A 22500-nucleotide genomic window follows, 5' to 3' on the forward strand; every position below is an offset into this window, starting at 1 on the left:
AAAAAGGAACACAGCCTTATATGAGCCTGAACACGTGATGAATGCTAGTTGACAGCTTTCATAAATGCATCTATGCCTACAGTTTAGCAAAAAAATTAAATAAATAAATAACAAGAAAAGAAAAAAAGTCTTACCCATATACATGCAATTCACTGCAGTCTCCAGTTTAAATGAAAACTAGAACCAGTAAGACAAAAGCTTTATTCGCTTTATTCGTGTGGATTATTTATTAAATTTTACCTCCTACATATCATTAGAACAAAACACTTTCTCATACTTGTATATTAAGAGGAAACAAAACCAGAGGGCATTATGAAGCTTAAAGGCGACTCTCATATGTAGGATGAAGTCACATGCATTGCTCAGGTGTGGGTTTTTTCAAAAACTTCAACAGTTTAAAAATCGTGATGCTTCTTTGGGTCTCATCTATCCAAACTGATCATTATTTTGTATTTTCTATTGGATTCAGTCAGATGATTGGCTGGGCCATTCTACAGCTTGATTTTTTTTATTATTTTATTTTTTTTGGCAACCATTTGAAAGTTTCCTTGGCTGTGTTTTGGATCATTATCTTGCTGAAATGTCCACCTTAGTTTCATCTTAATCCTCCTGCAAATGTAGATGTTGGACTGAAGCAATGTTGGACGAAGGGCATAGGTTTGCCAAAGGACTACTGAGAGATTTCAGCTGCTGTCTGGGCTTTCACTGCTTTTTTACACCTCCCTTTCTTCATGTGTTCAATTCTTTTTTTTTTCTTGTGTCATTTCATTTTATTACACATAACTTAATTTGTGAACTAATTAGATTTGTTTTCTTTTTGTATCTGTATGTTTTGGTTGTTTCTGGGGAAATTTTCAAGTCAACAGCACCTTTTAGAAATATGTTTTCAGAAGAAAAATGGTAAAGAAAAAAATGGTGTTCAATACTTATTTCCCACACAGTGTGTGTGTTTATTTATATATATATATATATATATATATATATATATATATATATATATATATATATATATATATATATATATATATAAAATCAGAAGTCGCCACAGTGGATTGAACCGCCAACTTAGCATATGTTTTACACAGCTGATGCCCTTCCAGCTGCAATCCATCACTGGGAAACACTCACATTCACACACACACACACACTACAGCTAATTTAGTTTATTCAATTCACCTGTACCGCATGTCTTTGGACTGTGGGGGAAACTGGAGCACTCATATGAACCCGGGAGAACCTACAAACTCCACACAGAAATGCTAACTGACCCAGCCGGGACTCGAACAAATGACCTTCTTGCTGTGAGGCACCCACTGTGCCACCGTGACACCAATATTTTTATATTTGGCGTCAACAACATGAAAACATGGATCCATCATGCCTTGTATCAACGGTTCGGGTGGTGGTAGTGTAATGGTGTGGGGGATATTTTCTTGGCACACTTTGGGCCCATTAGTACTAATTGAGCATCGTGTCAATGCCACAGCCTACCAGTTGCTGACCACGTCCATCCCTTTATGACCCCAGTGTTCCCATCTTCTGATGGATAAACCACCATGTTATAAAGCGTGAATCTTCTCAGACTTTTTTTTTTAACATGACAATGAGTTTACTGTACTCAAATGGCCTCCACAGTCCCCTGAACGCAATCTAATAGACCATCTTTGGGATGTGGTGAAAAGAGAGATTTGCATCATGGATGTGCAGCCAACAAATCTGCAACAACTGCGTGATGCTGTCCTGTCAATATGGACCAAAATCTCTCTCAACCTTGTTGAATCAATGCCTCGAAAATTAAGGCAGTTCTGAAGGCAAAAGTGGGTCCAACCCAGTACTAGTGAAGTGTATCTAATAAAGTGGCCATATACTTATATGTACTGGTTTTAGATGTTGGGGGAAATTTTTACAGTCCTGGTGATAATTTTCTGGGCAGCACCAATTCCTAAACTTTAGACTAACATTAATAGGTGTAGACATTCTGTTTTAAGGGCATGCATGTGAAGTTACTGAATGCAGACACATACATCAACTTTTTCTGGCCACTGTGGCAATTATTTTATTTTAATTTTTAAGTTGTAAACCGGTTTCTGAAAATTAAGGGAAAATGTTCCCCCCTGTTCCTAGTGAATGTTAGTTTTCTATTGTATGTCTTATTTGATAATAATCTTATATGATTTTATTTTAATATTGTGTCACCACTGTTTCCTTGTTCTCATGTAAGTTCCACAAGTGTAAAACCCAACGGACCAATCATAAGACGAAACAAACTGTGACCATAACCATGGGCTATGCCCACCGTATTTGCATGTAGGCCTACTTTAGGTCATTCATCCGGACCTGACAAGCAGCCGTGTCATCAGGAGAACATGACCCATATGCAGCTCTGAGATCATAAAAAAAGCTCTGAAATCATTAATATGCACACATCAGGCTCTGTTTGATAAGCCAAAGATTTTCTAGTGATACAACAGTGATAATTACCCTCCCTAAGTTATTTTAACCATATATTACCATGTATGTGGGACTTTTATTTTGAAAACGCGAGCCCCAAATTGTTTACGTCTTCAAACTTGCCTCAGGATGCAAAATGCAAGATTTACAGATTACACATATATTCATCTCCACTTTAAAGAGGCATAAGGCATGTTTAGTTACATCTTTTGTTAATTTATTGTGTTTTTTGTGAAATATGATCCGTGTGTTTCAACAAACATGTGTGCTGACTGCTGAATCATGTCAAATGACAGCTCAACTGTCATATGCTCATGCAGAGGTTGATATTAATTCCTGACTGTGTTTTCTTTGAATATATCTATAAAATACAATGCGAGACACCTTTATCACACTCCTTTGTCAAGTTTAATTATAATTTAGTCTTTATCCACAACAGAATTGATGAGCAAATTAGGTTAACGTTACTCTGATTGGGTTTATATTTGTCAGTGTTCAGCGTATACTTTGTGTCTGTCCAACGCAATCTCACAGCAATTTGTAACTTTTTGATTTAGTGGCTAATTTGTATGAATTCATATGATCTAATTCGTACAATTTAGTACAATTTGCTCATCACCCAATGACGGTTGGGGTTAGGGGTGGGGTTTTGGTGCCACGCCTCCTTTTTAAAATTATACATTTTCGTACGACTGAATTCGTACGAATTAGCCACTAAACTGACAAAACGTTAAATACTTGCGTTTCCTCGTGAGATCAGGCTGGTCTGTCTGTAATTGCGGCGAGTCAGAGCGGAGCTCATTAATATTCACGACATGAACCATATATGGTCAATCATGGACGTTTTGATTCTTTGGGTATTTCATGGAGTAATAAATGAGCATATATACCATTTCTGGAGATTTTTTGAACTTAGCAAATCTATGAACCTACTGTGTAGATATGAAAGAAGAATTTTACTTATTAAACCAATGCAGTGCCTTTAATGGCAAAATATCATAACGCTAGAGTGGTCTCTAATTTCTTTTTTTCATGAAGAACCTCTGAATTATATTATATTTCACTTTGAAACACACAAGAAGCAGCATAAAAACCGGACTGGTCCAACTGAAGTATTTGCATGACACACAAACCTGGAAGTAAATCTTCATTTAGATGGGATTACTTTATATGGCTTACTCGAGTCTATATTTTAGTGAGGATGTTAAACAGCAGACTGTTTGATTAGAACAACGCAGCGCTTGCTAACCTTTCCATGAACGTCTCTGTCAATATGCTTAAAATGAACCACAGACTCAATAATGCATTCACAGGGATTCTAGCGTTTCTAAAACATGCCCTTGTGTTCGGTGCCACTCATCGCTATGGGGAAGAGCTGAACCTTTTCAAAACACCACATTATGGTGAAATGAGTGGATGACGGTCTCGTTTAATCAATGACGTGTCCTTTATAAAGGTACAGTAACCCTCCGGTGTGTTTGTTTGTGTATTGCCTGAATAAATACACTCTGTTCTAGCTTGCAGCCCTTGCTATTGTATTCATAATGTGGATGGAGTACAATAGCTCATCCCATCAACAGCACAATGAGTGCAGCTGGATTTTTTTTTCTGTCTGATTTCTGAACTGTTCTGAAATGACTGCTTGACAGTGACTATCAAATGCTCTTCATCTGTTTGCTGTCTCTCATTTAAATTGATGAACTGAAGCGGAGTTCTTTGTATATGGAGGCTCAAGGACGTGTAAACACCAGCAGCAAACTCTAGAAAGGGTCTAAGAATGTCTTGTTTTTCTGAAATCAAGCATGTTTATAGGTGTGCTGTTTTCAATGCTGAAATACTTTACTGTGGAAGAGTGTAAACGCAATGACTTGTGGGCACTGTGACAACTGTGAAGCAATATTATGGGATTTTTGTTATGAGGGTTGCATGGGAAAACACTACTTAAAGTGTTAGTTCACCCAAAAATGAAGCAAAAAGAAGTACTTTGTTAAAAACGTTTTTTATTCTCAGTGTCAGTATATTGCGCACATTGATGTGCATTATAGCACTGTATTAATGAATGACAGCAATAAACTGACAAGATAATTTTTGTTTTATGTGCACACATAGGTGTTCTTGTTGCTTGATAATATTTTGATTAAGCCATATAGTCTGTTTTTGGGATCTTTTTGTTATTTTTCTGCACTTTGAATTATTTGGGAACCATGTTGTCTAAGGAGCATGAGGGAGCTCTCTGATTCTAAAATATCTAAAATTATTTTCTGAGAATTTCTCAAGGGTTTCAAATGATATATTTAATTTTTGGGTGAACTAACATTTTAAATATATTGAGTTGTTGGATTTAGTTCAATGTACCTGTCAGTAGTGCAGGAATTGCACATTGTTATATAATAAAATTAAACTAAACTTAAATTTATTTAAAAACTACAAATAATACATAAATAAATAAATAGAATAAATAGTGGATTCTAAAGTCATCTAAAATGTGCAACGAAACATACCCAGAGGAATTTAACATTTTGCAAAATCTGTCCATCCATCAGTCGTTTGTCCCTCCCTCCATCCATACATCCATCAATCCATCTATAGTATCCATCCATCCATCTATAGTATCCATCTATCTATCTATAGTATCCATACATAGTATCCATCCATCCATTTGTCTATTTCATCCATCCATCCATCCGTCTATAGCAGGGGTCACCAATCTCTTTCCTGGAGGTCCGGTGCCCTGCAGGGTTTAGCTCCAACTTGCCTCAACACACCCGCCTGAGTGTTTCAAGTATACCTAGTAACACCTTGATAAGCTTGTTCAGGTGTGTTTAATTAGGGTTGGAGCTAAAATCTGCAGGACACCGGACCTCCAGGAACAAGTTTGGTGATCCCTGATCTACAGTATCCATCCATCAATCTGTTCCATCCATCCAACCATCCATCTGTCATATCCATCCATCGTATCCATCCATCCACCCATCCATCCATCCATTCATCCATCATATTTATCTATCCAACCATTGTATTCATCTATCCATCCATCCATCAATTCATCCATCCATCCATCTATCCGTCCATCAGTCTGTTCCATCCGTCCATCGTATCCATCCATCCTTTCATCCTTCCATCCATCCATCCATCCATCCATAGTTTCAATCTATCCATTCATTCATCCATCCATCCATAGTATCTGTCTATATTATCCATCCATCTATCTATAGTTTCCATCTATCATATCCATCCATCCATCCATCAGTCTATAGTATCTATCCATCGTATCCATCCATCGTATCCATCCGTCTGTCTGTAGTATCCTACCATCCATCCATCAGTCTATAGTATGTATATAGTATATTGTATAATGATGGTTTGTTCTGTAGACTATCGAAAAGTATATACGATGGATGGGCTATTAATTTTGACCTTAAAATGGATTTTAAAACATTAAAAAACTGTTTTTATTCTAGCCGAAATTAAACAAATAAGACTTTCTCCAGAGGAAAAAATATTATCAGACATTCTGTGAAAATTTCACGTTGGGGGGGTTGGGTCTAATAATTCTGACTTCAACTGTAAATAAATATATATACTGTATATATATATATATATATATATATATATATATATATATATATATATATATATATATATATATATATATATATATATATATATATACAGAACATATCAGCTCATTAGAAAAAATGCATTTTAAAAAATTGCACATTTCAGATGACAAATCCAATAGAGAGCGCTGTCTACATTTTTGCAAATCTGAAACGCCTTACTCATTTATTTTACCTACTTTTTTAGGGTGGCTTTTATTTGATTTTATCTGATTTTTATTATTATTGTTTTATGTATTTTTAATCTGTTTTATAATTATATTTTTTCTTTGCATTCATCCTTGTATATCTTTTACTGATGCACATTTTATAAGTGCCTTGACATGCTACTTTTAAAGATGCTATATCAAATAAAATGTATTATTATTTATTGTATGATCACAAGAAGGCAGGGCTTGTAGTACAGATCACCCAGCAAATCAATGACCTAAACTTTTTTATTCACTATTCAATAACCTCACCTTTATTGTAATAAGACAGTGGAGATTTAGAGACAGGAAAGTATGGGGAGCAGAGTTAGGGGAAGGGTTGGCAAAGGACCTCGAGCTGGGAATCAAACTCAGGTCGCCGTGAACACCTCGGTGCCATGTGTCAACGCACTAACCACAAGGCTACTGGCACCCAGTAATGTTTTTGAAAGCAAAAGTGCACTGTTTTTAAATACATTTTTGCAGTTTCACAAAAATGTAGGCTGAAGCATGTATTTCCACTGAGCCTGTGTTGGAAAAATGTAGGTAATCTTGAGCCAGAAGAGCTCAGTACTTACTGTAGATGAATAGAACTCGAGATTGAAAAAAAAAAAAACGTGTAGCAACACATTGGTATCAGTTTTGTATGGCCAAACAATTGCATTTCTTTAGTTGTTTCATAGTCATTTTGCTCAATGCCACAAGTGGTGCAGAAATCACATGCTTCACCATAAGCACAACACAGATGAACAGAATCTAATGCAATTGCTTTCTTTCTATCCGAGGTTACCATCAAGATCAAGACTGCTTTAGAAAGTGCATGTGTAGATCTCATAACACATGTGTTGTTGTATGGTTTCTCTTCGGCTTTCTGCCACCCACCCACATATAAAACAGCACACAGCATTCGCTCTCTTTCTCTCTCTCTTCTAAAGAAACGCTCGCTCACAATCTCCCCTGAAAGCAAATAACAGCTCAAGAACTTCTGAAATTGTAGGGATGGGAATTGAACTCAAGTCTGCAATGCCTTTTGTGGGCTTTCCTTGGCTGTTTTCTTGCAGGTTAGATGTCGGTCTGGCGACTTCATCTTTACTTTGTCGTTTGACCTTTCGGAGAAGGTTAACATGAGCGGTGCTCTGTGGATGAAGGGAAAGAATAAGTAATACCACAATCATTATGTACTGCAGTCTCTCAGGCACGTGTTAGATGTCTTTCATGGCTTTTTTAGTGTAATTATACACTGACAGTGTGCTGGATTCTAGCATCATAATGTGACTTGCGGTGTTAGAAGTGTGTACCTTTGTAAATCTGCAGTGTTAATGTCAGCCTTGGTGGAATATAACAAAATGAAAGGCTCTCTAAAAGCTTCACATTACTAGAGTTGTAGTCAAGATCGCTTAACCTGTTAGCCAGCATCTCACTTATGAGGATTTATATCTGCCTTACTTGAAATGCTAACAATTCTTGACCCTAGTGAGCTACAGACACAAATTAGACATCATTGGAAAGAAGATATGTGAGGTAAGTACCCTTTTATAGCATTCGTTTTACACACAAAATGCTTAAAAATGTACCCCTGGGCACATTTTCCCATTGTTGTCAATGTTTGTTATTTTACATACACATGAAATCAGTCTTGTAATAACCTAGACAAAAATATCTTGAAAGACAAATGTCTCATTATATCTCATCATAACTCTTATATTTAAAATTTGATAAAGATATTTCTATTTTTTTCCCCAATTTCTGTTTAACTGAGAGATTTTTTTCAACACATTTCTAAACATAATAGGTTTAATAACTCATTTCTAATAACTGATTTATTTTATCTTTGCCATGATGACTGTAAATAGTATTTGACTAGATATTTTTCAAGACACTTCTATACAGCTTAAAGTGACATTTAAAGGCTTAATTATGTTAATTAGGTTAACTAGGTAGGTTAGGGTAATTAGGCAAGTTATTGTATAACGATGGTTTGTTCTGTAGACTATCGAAACAACTGTGTTGGCATAAACTGTTGCGTTTAGGCTGAATTTGGAATCTTGCAAATAAAATTTGACCATTAATATTAATTGTCTATACTACAATGTTATTATAATATAATATAATATAATATAATATAATATAATATAATATAATATAATATAATATAATATAATATAATGTAATCTAATATAAAAGTTATATTTTTCTAAGAAGCATTAATTAATATTATTTTATTATTTTTATTTTCGTAATTTTTAATAGCAAGTTAAACACACACATGCCCAAATTCTAAATCTTGAAACAAAAATGTATATAGTAAATATATGTTTTTATAGTAAATATATATTTTTATATATTTACATTATATAAATATACATTTTATATCACAGCCTTTACCTCCTCTGTATGTTGCTGACATTGTGTACTCTATAAAAACACTGCCCTAAATTCAGGGAAATGGCGAGTAGCAGCCGAGAACCGTCCCAGAGCACCGAACTTCCCCTCCGAAAGGTCAGGTAATGAATTAATGATAAAGCTGAGCTCGTCTGGTCACACCACACAGCCACTGTTAAAGCGATGCTATAAAGCCCAATAGTTTGAGAGTTTGGCCATTTGCACACAGTTATTGAGCTTTGAAAATTCCCTCATAAATCGGTGGACAGAGGGAGGCCGGTGTTTTAATTTTGATTCTCAATAGGAGCTGTGCCCCGTGGCATCACTTAAGCCTTCTTTGGGTGGTACGACGTGCCAGAAATACCCAATCATGCCAGAGTCGAGGAGATTAATGAGGTGGCATTATCTTTTAAAGAGGTCACGTCATGCATTTTTTTCACTTAAAATGTTTGTAAGAAAATGGGGGCGTTTAAGCAGTCATCGTTATTTGATGCCGTTTTCTGCCCTTTCTGTGACCCTTAGACTTAAATAGATGTCTTAAAGGCACAGCGTAAACGCTTGCTTCGCATGTGAAATAAGAAACAGCTTTAGCTAGAGGTGTGATGTCAGCTTTAATGAAACGTTTAACAGAAACGCACAACAATCAGTACTGAAGTGTGTTCTAATTTGCTCTGTGTATTAAATTCAGTTGCTTCAGGTGGACTTTTTCTTGAATAATGTGTCAATTTGAGGTCAGCTATCTGTCGGAATCTATTTACTGTAGCACATACTGTATAATTTAATGTGTTCATAATATTGCACATACATTACCTGACAAAAGTCTTGTTGTCGATCCCAGCTGTTAGAGAAACAAATGATAACTACTGTAGTTGATCATTTGGAAAAGTGGCAGAAGGTCGATTTTTCTGATGAATCATCTGTTGAATCTCATAGAAATCAGTCAAGTTTGGTGAAGAAAAAAATCATGGTTTAGGGCTACATTCAGTATTGGGGTGTTGAGAGATCTGCAGAGTGGATGGCAACATCAACAGGCTGAGGTATCAAGACATTTGTGCTGCCCATTACATTACAAACCACAGGAGAGGGCATCAAATTTCCTGAAAGCAAAGAAGGTCAAGGTGCTCCAGGATTGGCCAGCCCAGTCACCAGAAATGAACATTATTGAGCATGTCTGGGGTAAGATGGTGGAGGCATTGAAGATGAATCCAAAGATTCTTGATGAACTCTGGGAGTCCTGCAATAATGCTTTCTTTGCCATTCCAGATGACTTTATTAATAACTGATTTGAGTCAGTGCAGAGATGTATGGATGCAGTCCTCTAAGCTCATGGGAGTCATACACAATATTCATTCTTTTTCCACTGCACCATGAATTTATATTCTATACTGTACATTATTTCTGTTAAGTAACAAGACTTTTGTCTAAGCAACGTTAGACCTTTCTGTCCTAGTTAAATAATTAAAAATCAAGGCATGATCATATTTTATTTTGGTAAAATAAGTGTAATCTAGAGGTCTTTGCCTTTCAAATAAGCCAATTCTGATACCAAATGATCAACTAGAAGTCACGTTATTATTTGTTGTTCATAAAACTTGTATAGGTGACAAGACATTTGTCAGGTAGTGTACATCTCAGGAACATAATTAAATAAAAAGCACATAATAGACAGAACTAACAACAGCACTGTCAAAAGCTGTCATTGTGGTGGTATTTTTTCAAAAGGTACACTTTTGTACTTGTTTGAAGGGACAGTTTACTCAAAAATTAAATGTACTCACTCATTTACTCACCCTCAGATAGTTCCAAACATTTATGAGTTTCTTTATTCAAAATATAAAATAATTATTTTTAAAAAGACCCCAAGCTATTTTTGCAGCTTGATGCTTATAACACTTTTGGAATGAGTGGTTAGGACTGTCGCCTCACAGCAAGGATGTTACTGGTTCGAATCCCGGCTGGGTTAGTTGGCATTTCTGTGTGGAGTTTGCATGTTCTCCCTGTGTTGGCATGTGTTACCTCCGGGTGCTCCGGTTTCCCCCACCAAGTCCAAAGACATGCGCTATATGCGAATTAGATTAACTAAATTGGCCATAGTGTATGAGTGTGTGTGTGTGCATGAGAGAGTGTATGGGTGTTTCCCAGAACTAGGTTGTGGCTGAAAGGGCATCCGCTGTGTAAGACATACTCCGAAATAGTTGGCGGTTCATTCCACTCTGGCGACCTCTGTTAAATAAGGTACTAGGTTGAAGGAAAATGAATAATTGAAGGAACGAATATTGTGATTTTATTTTATTTATTTATTTATTTATTTATTTATTTATTTTTTAAATAATTTATTTTTATTTTTATTTATTTTTTTTACATTCAAGCAAAAATCTAAATATAATATAAAGTTCCATTATTCTTATGATGCAATGCTGAATTTTGAGCATTTTACGTCCATCCTTAAGTAGATCCTTCAGAAATCAACTCTGCTCACAAAACATTATTTGCATTAATATTTACAGTGCATTTTAATCAGTTTAATGCATCCTTGTTGTAAAAGAGTACCGATATACTGCACAGTCAAGACAAAATATATAAAAAAGCATAAAAAAAGACACCAAACTAAGTACAAATAGAGCTGTTTTTGTAGTTTGATACTTATAACTACTCCACTTTTAGAATGAGGAGCAATTTAGAATGTTTGAAAGTTGCAGTACTGTACATTTGAAGGGGAGTTCACACAAAAATGAACATTTTGTAATCATGTTCTAATTTTCAACTTGTTTCAAACCTGTTTGAGTTTCTTCTCAGTGTTGAACTCTGGGACTGGGATGAGGAGCAATGTGGAATGTTTGAAAAGTTTTTTTAAAGAGACAGTTCACACAAAAAAATGTAATTCTGTAATCATTTTCTCCTCAACTTTTTCCAAACCTGTAAGAGTTTCTTTCCTCTGTTGAACACAAATCAAGATATTCTGAAGAATGTTGAAAAAAAAAAAAACACAACTGCTTTTTTTTAGCATATCTTATACAGTAAAGGCAAAATATAAATACGTTTTTTAAAAAGTCCCCAAAATAAGTACAAATTAAGCTATTTTTGTAGCTTGATGTTTATAACTACTCTACTGTTGGATTGAGGAGCAATTAGTAATGTTTAAAAGTTGCAGTACTGTACATTTAAAGAGACAGTTCATCCAAAAATCTAAATTCTGTAATTATTTTCTCATCGACTTGTTTCAAACCTGTTTGAGTTTCTTCTCACAGTTGAACACAAATCAAGATATTCTGAAGAATGTTGAAAAAAAAAACTTCCTTCTATGGGTATCAATGGCTGCTTTTTTCCAGCATTTCTTCAGCATATCTTATACAGTGAAGACAAAAAAAAATAATAATAATAATCAAAAGACCCCAAAATAAGTCCAAATTAAGCTGTTTTGGAGCTTGATACTTATGACAACTCCACTTTTAGATTGAGGAAAATTTGGGGATTTTTTCAAAAATTTGTTTAAATCAGGGGTGCCCAAATTTTTTTAATGAAGGGCCAAAAACCAAACTTGATTGAGGCTAGTGGGCTGAAGGTAAATCTATTTAATTAAATCTATTTAATAATGTTTAAAATGACTAGAAAACATTGCTTTATATTGACTAATACCGTATTTTTTTGACATTGTACAATGAACTTTAGTACGGTGGCCGGGAAGTGCAAAACAATATTACAAAGTGTAAAACACTTTTACAAAGCTCGAGACAAATTTACATTTTGAAAACCATTTTTACCTATCATAAGACACAATTACATAGGAAAAACCGAAATAAATGTACATTTCAGAAAAAAATAACAAAACGCAAAACACTTTTACAAGTCCCGAAACAAATTTACAATTACAGATTCCTTACGGAAAGGGAATGTACCACACACTGGAAGTGACGTGGAGAAAAGTGTTGTTGTTGGTGTTTGTGAGCGCGGTAAATTCGTGCTGAGGGGTACATGGCGTAAATAAATACGATGACCGAACATGGACTGCGGTCGAGGGATGTTTTTCCTGTTTTGTGGCAAACACATGAGCAGCTTAACGCAGTTTTGCTTTACATGTGGTCGGTCCTTGGAGTTTAAAAGGACGCGGACCAGACGGAAACATTTGCTTGCTGAGGTCTTCTGCATAGTCCTCTATCCATCAAGTGACAGTATTTACATTTAAAAAAATCTGATTTATTTACAACATTTAATTAAAACATTTAATTTCTGTTTTGTTGCCCTGCAATACAACAGACAAAAATGTTACATCAAATTAGAAATGACAATCTCTGTGTTAAAGGCATTCACCCCTGCAAGCATTTTTTTGTTTTTAAAAGATGTCTAATGCACATCTAAACATAGTTGTCTTGGCTAAAACAAGGCTAAATTTGGACTGTCAGTGAAAATCCAATAGACGTCTAAGAATAGGCCAAAACTAGACCAGTCGTCAAATACTTTGGACATCTCTGATTTAAAGGGACAGTTCACACAGAAATTCATTTTGAAATCACTTTCTCAACAACTTGTTGCTCCTTGTTTGAGTTTCTTCTGACGAAAAAACAACCAATGACTTCATCCTATGGATATCTTCACCATAACTTTTCAATCCAGATGGACGGAGCAACCATCTCTGCATCCAAAATGGTAAAAAGCCTTGGAGTAACAATTGATGACCAACTGAACTTCTCTGACCACATTTCTAGAACTGCTCGATCTTGCAGATTCGCACTCTACAACATCAGAAAGGTCCGACGCTTCCTATCTGAACATACAGCTCAACTCATTGTTCAAGCTCTTGTTCTCTCCAAACTGGACTATTGCAACTCTCTGCTAGCCAGGCTACCAGCTAGTTCTATCAAACCTCTTCAGCTGCTTCAGAACGCAGCAGCACGAGTGGTCTTTGATGAACCCAAAAGAGCACATGTCACTCCGCTACTCACCCGTTTGCACTGGCTGCCAGTTGCTGCCCGCATCAAATTCAAAGCTCTGATGTTTACTTACAAAGTGACCTCTAGCTTGGCTCCTTCATATCAGCTCTCACTTCTGCAGATATATGTGCCCTCCAGAAACTTGCGTTCTGTGAATGAACGTCGCCTCGTTGTTCCATCCCAAAGAGGGAAGAAATCACTTTCCCGAACTCTCACATTCAATCTGCCCAGTTGGTGGAATGAACTCCCTAACTACATCAGAACAGCAGAGTCACTTGCTGTCTTCAAGAAACGACTAAAAACGCAACTGTTTAGTCTCCACTTTCCTTCCTAATCTGCAACTGCCTCTCTGGCTATATCACTAACTGTGCCCCCTCTCTCTCTCTCTCTCTCTCCAAAAAAAAAAAAAAAATTTTTTTTACTAATGCTTTGCTTCTTAGACTTTACACACCTGAAAATTGTCTATAGCACTTGTTCACTGCTGCTCTTATAGTTGTGTAAATTGCTTCCTTGTCCTCATTTGTAAGTCGCTTTGGATAAAAGCGTCTGCTAAATGACTAAATGTAAATGTAAATGTAAATATATCAATGGCTGTTTTTTTTTCCAGCGTTCTTCTAAATGACTTATTTTGTGTTCAACAGAAAAAAAAATAATTTCAAACCACATGAGTGTGAGTAAATGATTAGAAAATCTTAATTTTGGGGTGAACTGTCTCTTTAAAAAATTTGATTGCTCATGATTTAACCCCAGTAAAACTCTCTGATAAGTATGGACAGCAAAATTAGAGCAAGATGACAGGAGACGCTCCATCTCTGCATGTGCGGTTCTTCTTTGTGTGTATCTGAGGAGAATCTGGGGCGTTTCTGAGCCCTTCTGCAAGCCCGTGTAATGAATAGATGCATTTGTTAGCCAATGTGAACAAGCTCAGTGTTTCGCCCTTGTACCCGGAGTCTCTGTATTTTCACATTCTGTGCATGGCTGTAAAAGCCATTACAGCGGCTCCTGAATGATTTACTCTCTGATCAGAGAAACATCTTCAAGTTTAAATGAAGCGAAGTAAGCAGATATGCTCCGATGGTTATTTTTTATTCTCTCAAAATGCGCAAAAATCAGCCCAGTTACACCGAGAGGTAAGACAGGAGATGGAGTAAATGTTACAAAAATAATAATCCGGATAATACAGCAGTGCAGAACCCTGCATCAAGATGATAGGGGATTGTGGGTGATTTATAACGCTTTGCTAGAGGGTTTTCTGGGTGGTTGTTAAGTGGTTGCTTACTAGACTAGATCTACAGAGCCCACCTGCAGCTCCGTCTGATTTACTGGATTCTAGATATGACCCTCAGGCACAAACAGCCTAATCATTTAGAGAAATAAGAGCGTCTTCAAGTCATTTGGTCCCGCTTTGACCTTGCGGTTCAGCAGTGTGAGGTACACTGTGCTGCTTTTGAATTGCACATATTTAAGTTGATCTTGCACACGAAGTGTTCTGAAAGTCCATGTGAACTGGAAGTTGCTGTGAGTTTTATTTCAGTGTGTTGATGCACTTCTAACTGATGCTGAATATTGAGTAGGAGGCGGGGCTTTCTTTTGTACAACATTCTCTCATAGCAAATTAATGGTAAGAGGGACGTGTTTAAGGATATAGGTTGTTCATTGATGATGCACGAAATTCAGTTGGAGGACAGGAGGTGATTCTTCTACATAGGAATTGCTATCAGAACATGTTTCTAATTAAAACTGATTGTTTATAATTGTTTAAATCGGCCAAAATAAGAAATGCAAACAGATTTTATAGATTTCCAAAAGATTTTTTTGCATATAAAGGGGAGAAAGTTTAAGAAACTGTCTGAAAAATGGAAGAAAAGGTGGCATGTAATAAACATTTTTTTTCAATACATCCATGTGTACAAAATTGTTTTGAATGCACTAACAGCACTAACTAAGATTACACACAGGGCTACCTACAGTTCATCCGGTGAGTATTCATAGCGCTTCCCTTTTTCCACTTTTTTTGTGTTGCAGCCTTATTCCAAAATGGATTAAATTAATTTATTTCCGTAAAATTCTACACACAATACACCATAATGAAAATGTGAAAAAAAGGTTTTTTGAAATTGTTGCAAATGTATTAAAAATAAAAAACCTGAGAAATCACATGTACATCAGTATTCACAGCCTTTGCTCAATACTTTGTTGATGCACCTTTGGCAACAATTACAGCCTCAAGTCTTTTTGAATATGATGCCACAAGCTTGGCACACCTGTCCCTCTCAAGCTCTATCAGGCCATTTTCAGATCTCTTCAGAGATGTTCAATAGGATTTAGGTTTGGGCTCTGACTGGGCCACTGAAGGACATTCATTCGAGTTGTTGTGAAGCCACTCCATTGATATTTTGGCAGTGTGCTTTGGGTCATTGTCCTGCTGGCAGATGAACCGTCGCCCCAGTCTGAGGTCAAGAGCACTCTGAAGCAGATTTTCAATCAGGATGTCTCTGTACATTGCTGCATTCATCTTTCCCTCTATCCTGACTAGTCTTCCAGTTCCTGCTGCTGAAAAACATCCCCACAGCATGATGCTGCCACCACCATGCTTTACTGTAGGGATGGTATTAGCCTGGCGATGAGCGGTGCCTAATATTCTCCAAATGTAACGCCTGGCATTCATTCCAGAGTTCAATTTTAGTCTCATCAGACCAGAGAATTTTGTTTCTTATGGTCTGAGAATCCTTCAGACGCCTTTTGGCAAATTCCAGGTGGGAAGTGGCAAATTGCGAATCGTCATATTCCATCCTGCCATCGTACAATGCCAAATTGGTCGATATCGCCCATCCCTTTAAGGTTACCATTCTTGAACTTCACTTTTTAGTCAATTTTTAGTCATCTTCAATGACTCTAACATATGCATTTTTGAATGATGAACATTTTAACTGCAATTCCAAAATGTAAGGTTATGGTAAGGTTATAGTGGTACGGTATGGTTAGTTTCGGTACGCATTTATGGCCGTTTCCACTGCTAAAAAGTACCTAAAAGCGAACCGTACCATACCACTTTATGGGGACCCTTTGCAAAAGGGTACCAAAAGGTGAAGCTAGACACGCAACTGAATGCTATTGGTTTACAGAGAAGCTTCACTCGCGCATACACAAGCAGAAAAATTAAAACAAAGAAACCACCATTTTTAGTCGAGACATTACATTGTAATACTACATGCATATAATAACGAGCCATGGTTGACCCGAGCTCAGACAAACCTTGTCGTTGTCTTGATGTACAGCCACAAATCCAAGAAGAACAAAATCTGCCGTGTCCTGTTTTTGTTTTACAAGGCCGTCTAATAGTGTACGCGGTTTCACTTTTCTTCCAGAGAGCTTGAGTAAGCATCTATATTTGAAATAACGAACTTCTTGAGCTGGTGATTATAATGTGCATTTGATTATTGAAGTGCTTCTGACATCCAATCCTTTCATAAGAGCGAAGCTAGAAAAAAACGAGGGAGGGAAGGATTCTTTCAGCAACCTAAAACATGAACAAACTGCTTGTATAACTTTTATTATCACCTTTTGGACTGTTATGAGCTCTGAATGATGGAATTACTCTAACAGAGGTTACATGTGCTGGTGAAGATTTAAGATACAGATGAGAGGTTTTCTCTGACTGTGGGCTGTATGTTGTGTGTTGTTTTTGAACCCAAATAAGGACTAAATGTATGCTGTGTGTAGTTTTTCTGTAATTGGTAACATATCTGAGACTCTAAGGGTCTGTATGTGTTCATATATGTTGCATTTATTTTATATAATCGCAGATTTTACAGTAGGCTATTTTGCACTGTCATTGATACGCAGTTAAAATCAAATTATGTTCATAGAAAAGTTAGTAATTAACATTTATACACAAGTATTTATGTGTATAAAGCATCTGTTTTGTGAGAAGGGCTTCTCATATGATATGTGAGCGACCCATACAGCTTTACATTGACATTTCCTCGAGCGAGAATGACGTCGACTGAAACTTTGTCGTACACCACACCCACCATTTGTTTCCTTTAGGCAGTGGAAACGCAAGCCTGATAATGGTGACCCGTACCGACCCATACCATACTGTACCAGTCAGTGTAAACGGGTCATTAAAAATATTGTGTTCAATCCAGAGTACGTTCAAACATTTCCCTTGAAAAAAGCTATTAAGTCTAAAAGGCTCCACTATTAACTTTAAGTGTCTTCCGAGAATTGTTCCAGCTATAATGAAGTGCTTTGGCTGACTTAGATGAACATTTCCTGTGATTTCAGGGTTTTAAAGATTAAAAGAAAGATGTTATGGTACTTCCTGCACATGATTTTGAACAATATGGATATTTAATGTACTGTTACAGGTTTTGGGTTATTTTTAGTTGTTTGTTTTTTGAGTGCTGGAATGTGTTCGAGTTGGAGCTATCAGCAGAAACTCAAAAATGAGATTTTCTGCAGAATAAGCGAGTGGTACTTATACCTGTGCAGACTTTCTGTGGCATCACTACACTGTTGCTTCCCAGAGCTTTTTCACTGTGTTGCTATGCTGTTGCTAGGGTGCTCTGGGAGGTTGCTTGTTAGTCCAAGTCAAAAGAGTCCACACTCAGGACTCTTCATTTCTCTGGATTTAGCTCAGGTTCCACCTTTAAATGTGTGTGTGTGTGTGGGTTTTTTTTTTTTATCATTATTATTGCTGTCATGTTTGTTCTGGATTGCCTAAGCATGCATTTATTTAATTTCCAAGAAAAGCCTCCCTCCTTCGTGTTGTAAGCTGTAGATTCTATTATAAATGACTTCCACTGAAGGATGATGCCATGCAACACACTGTGGTGTCTAATGAGAAATTATGAATTGATACTGAGTGATTCACTGATTTGCTTAAAGCATTTATAAGGAGATGAATCAGAGGATAAAAATAGTAGTGGTCATGTGACTGAAAATATTGGCAGTTTGGGTTGCCAAAAGAAATGTAGTGCTATGTACTGTCTTCATTTCGTAAAATGTGATTGATACAATAACTGGGGGAAACAAACAAGCAAACAAAATGTAACATATTATAATAATAAACAAATAAACATACCGGCCACTTTATTAGGTAAACCTTACTAGTACCGGGTTGGACCCCCTTTCGCCTTCAGAACTGCCTTAATCCTTTGTGGCACAGATTGAACAAGGTACTGGAAAAATTCAGAGATTTAGGTCCATATTGACTTGATAGCATCACACAGTTGCTGCAGATTTGTCAGCTGCACATTCATGATGTGAATCTCCTGTTTCACCACATCCCAAAGTTGCTCTATTGGATTGAGTCTGGTGACTGTTGAGGCCATTTGAGTACAGTGAACTCATTGTCATGTTCAAGAAACCAGTTGAAGATTATTCACGCTTTATGACATGGCGCGTTATCCTGCTGAAAGTAAACATCAGAAGATAGGTTTACTCTCAGAAAAAAAGGTACACTGTGGTACAAATAATGTTCCTTAAGGAACAGTTTTGTACCTTTGTAAAAGTTGTACCTTATATGGTACTGAAAAGACCTTTTATGGTACTGTTGAAATTAAGGTACACAGTTGTTCTCATAAAAAAGGTACATAAGTGTTGGACAACTACTTCTGTATTACAATATCTTTGAAATTAAATATGACTGGAAAGGCAAAGTGATTTTATGAACAATTTCCATGTTAAAACATGAATCATCATTTAAAAGTGTAAAGAATTAATTATTAAGTTCTATAAAACAAAGCAACTGGTAAAAGAAAACTATAGGTATTGTAAACTAAACATTTAAGGCATTTTTAATAAACACTTGGTAAGCATTTTCTGATAAATACACTTTTAATTATTGATTTCCGCACCTTTTGGCATTTGCTTTTCACTACGCATGTGAGTTGACAAAAGTCCTGCATACAGTACGCAAAGAGTTCATGCAGACATTTTGGTATTGTAAAAGGAATCAAACATTGTGCATATCCCGTTACAATACTTTTGCATAAATCTATTTCTGTTTTAAAATCAAGTAAATTAAATGAAGTTAATTTCTAAACTAATTTTGAGAGGAGCTTGTGCTTATGATTGAGTGCAGCCGGTCCCGCATTAGCTAATGTATGATCCACCAATCAGGCGAAGCCTAACTCACTATAAATAACCAGAGCGTCTTACCTGAACCATCTTTATGTTGAAGAATCCCCCTTCCATCCCCTTTTACTTGACAGGGCGACACGGCAGCCCAGTGATTAGCACTGTTGCCTCTCAGCAAGAATGTCACTAGTTCAAGTCTTTAACTGGCCAAGTTGACATTGCTGTGTGGAGTTTACATGTGCTCCCCGTGCTCGCGTAGGTTTCCCCTGGGCTCCCCGGTTTCCTCCGACAGGCAAGACATGTGACATAAGTAAATTGACCAAACCAAATTGACACTATAGAAGAGCACTTAATCAGTAGTATATCTATCCACAGTAATTCCTCATTCCTATTCACCTTAACATTCGCCCTACAACGGGAAGGAGCCCCAGGTTCGATGATCTCATGAGCTCAGGGCTCTCTCGGGGGACAGCATGCCAAACACGCTCTATAATCAATCGTCAGCTAAGAGTGAATTCTTAAAATGAACTTTTATGGGATTACAAAGGTATTGTGTAAAAATTGGAGAGAAAAATGTTTTATATTGTAGATGGGGAATGTATTTCTGCAACATTATTGTGAAAAGTGTTGTGAATTTTTTTTGCAGAAAATAGATCTTTTGATTTATGTTAAAGTATTTTTTATTCTTTATTGTAAATGGAAAAGGTGCATTTACACAAAAGTAAACATTTTTTTTAAAAACATTGTTTAATAAATGTATTTGATGTTTTATGTTTACTGAAAATAAATTGACATTTTTTAAATCTTGCAAAATGCCTTGAAATAGTTCTTAAAGGAACACATTTGACATTGTTAAGGTACAAAGTGTCTTGTCACTGTAGTGGTACCTTTATGGATCACATTTGTACCTTTGATTAAGGTACAATATTGTATATGCAGGTACATTTTGGTTTCCCGTGGTACAAATCATGTCCTTTTCAAGAGTTCACCCTTAGCTAATGATTGATTATAGAGAGTGTTTGGCATGCTGTTCCGAGAGAGAACCCTGAGCTCATGAGATCCTTGAGCCTGGCGCTCCCTCCCATTGTAGGGTGAGAGTGGAATTTGAGCTCAGGTAGGTCTCAAGAACTCCCCGCTTATGGCGAATAGGAATTCAATTCATCTTTATTTCTATAGCACTTTTACAATGTAGATTGTGTCAAAGCAGCTTAACATAGAAGAGTATAGTTAATTGACTAAAGACTAACACTATAGAGTAAATTGATTAACTGACAAACACTAAAGAGCAAATCAAACGATGCGCAGTTCTAAAGGTCCCAAAGCATGCAAGCCAGTGGGGACAGCGGCGAGGAAAAAATTTACGGCCTGGTCCAGGATTATGGAAACCTTGGGATCATGTCGTCGCGGGTCTTGGATCGCATCAGTGGCACTGCATAATCTCTGTGAGCCTCAGGATGAGTATCTCCAGGTGGAAATAAAGAATAAAGAGAATAATTAGCGTAGCTGCTGTTCATAGTGTATATAAATGAGACGCAAAAACCTGTGTGGAGCACATTCATGCATCATACTGCTATGTGATGCATTGTGTGTATGCTTTGTTAAAAAGATAGGTCTTTAATCTAGTTTTGAACTAAGAGAGCGTGTCTGAGCTTCGGACATTATCAGGAAGGCTATTCCAGAATTTTGGAGCAATAAATGAATGAGGAATTACTGTGAATTCTATGGTGTCGATTTGGTTTGGTCAATTTACTTATGTCACATGTCTTGACTGTGGGAGGAAACCGGGGAGCCCGGGGGAAACCCACGCAAGCACTGGGAGAACATGTAATCTCCACACAGAAATGTCAACTTGGCCAGGTAAAGACTTGACCTAGTGATGTTCTTGCTGTGAGGCAACAGTGCTAATCTCCCTGTCAAGGAAAAGGGGGAGGAGTAGGGGTGGAAGGTGGGATTCTTCAACATAAAGATGGTTAAGGTACACTCTCAGAAATAAAGGTACGAGAGCTGTCACTGGGGTGGTACCTTTTCAAAAGGTACACATTTGTACTTGAAGGGACCATATTGGTACCTTAAAAGTACATATTAGTACCTAAATATTTTAAGAGGAACACTTTTGTACTTTTTAGGTACTAATATGTACCCTTAAGGTACTAATACGGTCCTTTTAGGTAAAAATTTGTACCTTTTGAAAAGGTACCACCCCAGTAACAGATCATGTACCTTTATTTCTGAGAGTGTAAGATGCTCTGGTTATTTATAGAGAGTTAGGCTTCGTCTGATTGGTGGATCATACATTAGCTAATGCGGGACCAACTGCACTCAATTATAAGCACAAGTTCCTCTCGAAATTAGTTTATCAATAAACTTCATAAAGGTACAAACTGCAATGGTACAAATTACGTTCTTTGTCTTAAGGTACAATTCTGTACAGCCCCAGTGACAAGGGTTTGTACCTTCTTTGGTACAACATTGTACCATTTTTTTTTTCTGAGAGTGTACACTGTGGGCAGTAAGGGATGGACATGGTCAACAACAATACTCAGGTAGGCTGTGGCGTTGACACAATACTCAGTTGGTACTAATGGGCCCAAAATATCCCCCACACCATTACACCACCACCACCAGCCTGAACCCTGGAGCCCCTCAAAACCAAAACATGACCTTTTATAATGCATAATAGGTGCTCTTTCAACATTTATAAACCACATAGCAACACCATGTCAACCACAGCAGCGTATAGCTACAGCCTAGCATTATTCTAGAAATCCTTAATTAGAAACCCCATAACAACATCCTTCTAGCATTGACTGTGTGTGTGTTTATTTCCTCTTATTAAAACATTAG

General features: G+C 36.8%; 1 protein-coding gene across 1 annotated transcript in view; it reads right to left on the reverse strand.

The window, feature by feature from the left end:
* lrrtm4l2 (leucine rich repeat transmembrane neuronal 4 like 2) overlaps positions 1-19746 on the reverse strand; it is a 123806-nt gene extending 104060 nt beyond the window's left edge. Inside the window, exons 1-2 of the mRNA XM_056463212.1 lie at positions 19738-19746; positions 7209-7395 (exon numbers count right to left, since the gene is read on the reverse strand). Coding sequence (XP_056319187.1) covers positions 7209-7395; positions 19738-19746 — 196 coding nt within the window. The remainder of the gene's footprint in view (positions 1-7208; positions 7396-19737) is intronic.
* Between the last annotated feature and the right edge of the window lie 2754 nt (positions 19747-22500).

This window comes from Danio aesculapii, chromosome 8 (assembly GCF_903798145.1).
Source record: "Danio aesculapii chromosome 8, fDanAes4.1, whole genome shotgun sequence".
NCBI lineage: Eukaryota > Metazoa > Chordata > Actinopteri > Cypriniformes > Danionidae > Danio > Danio aesculapii.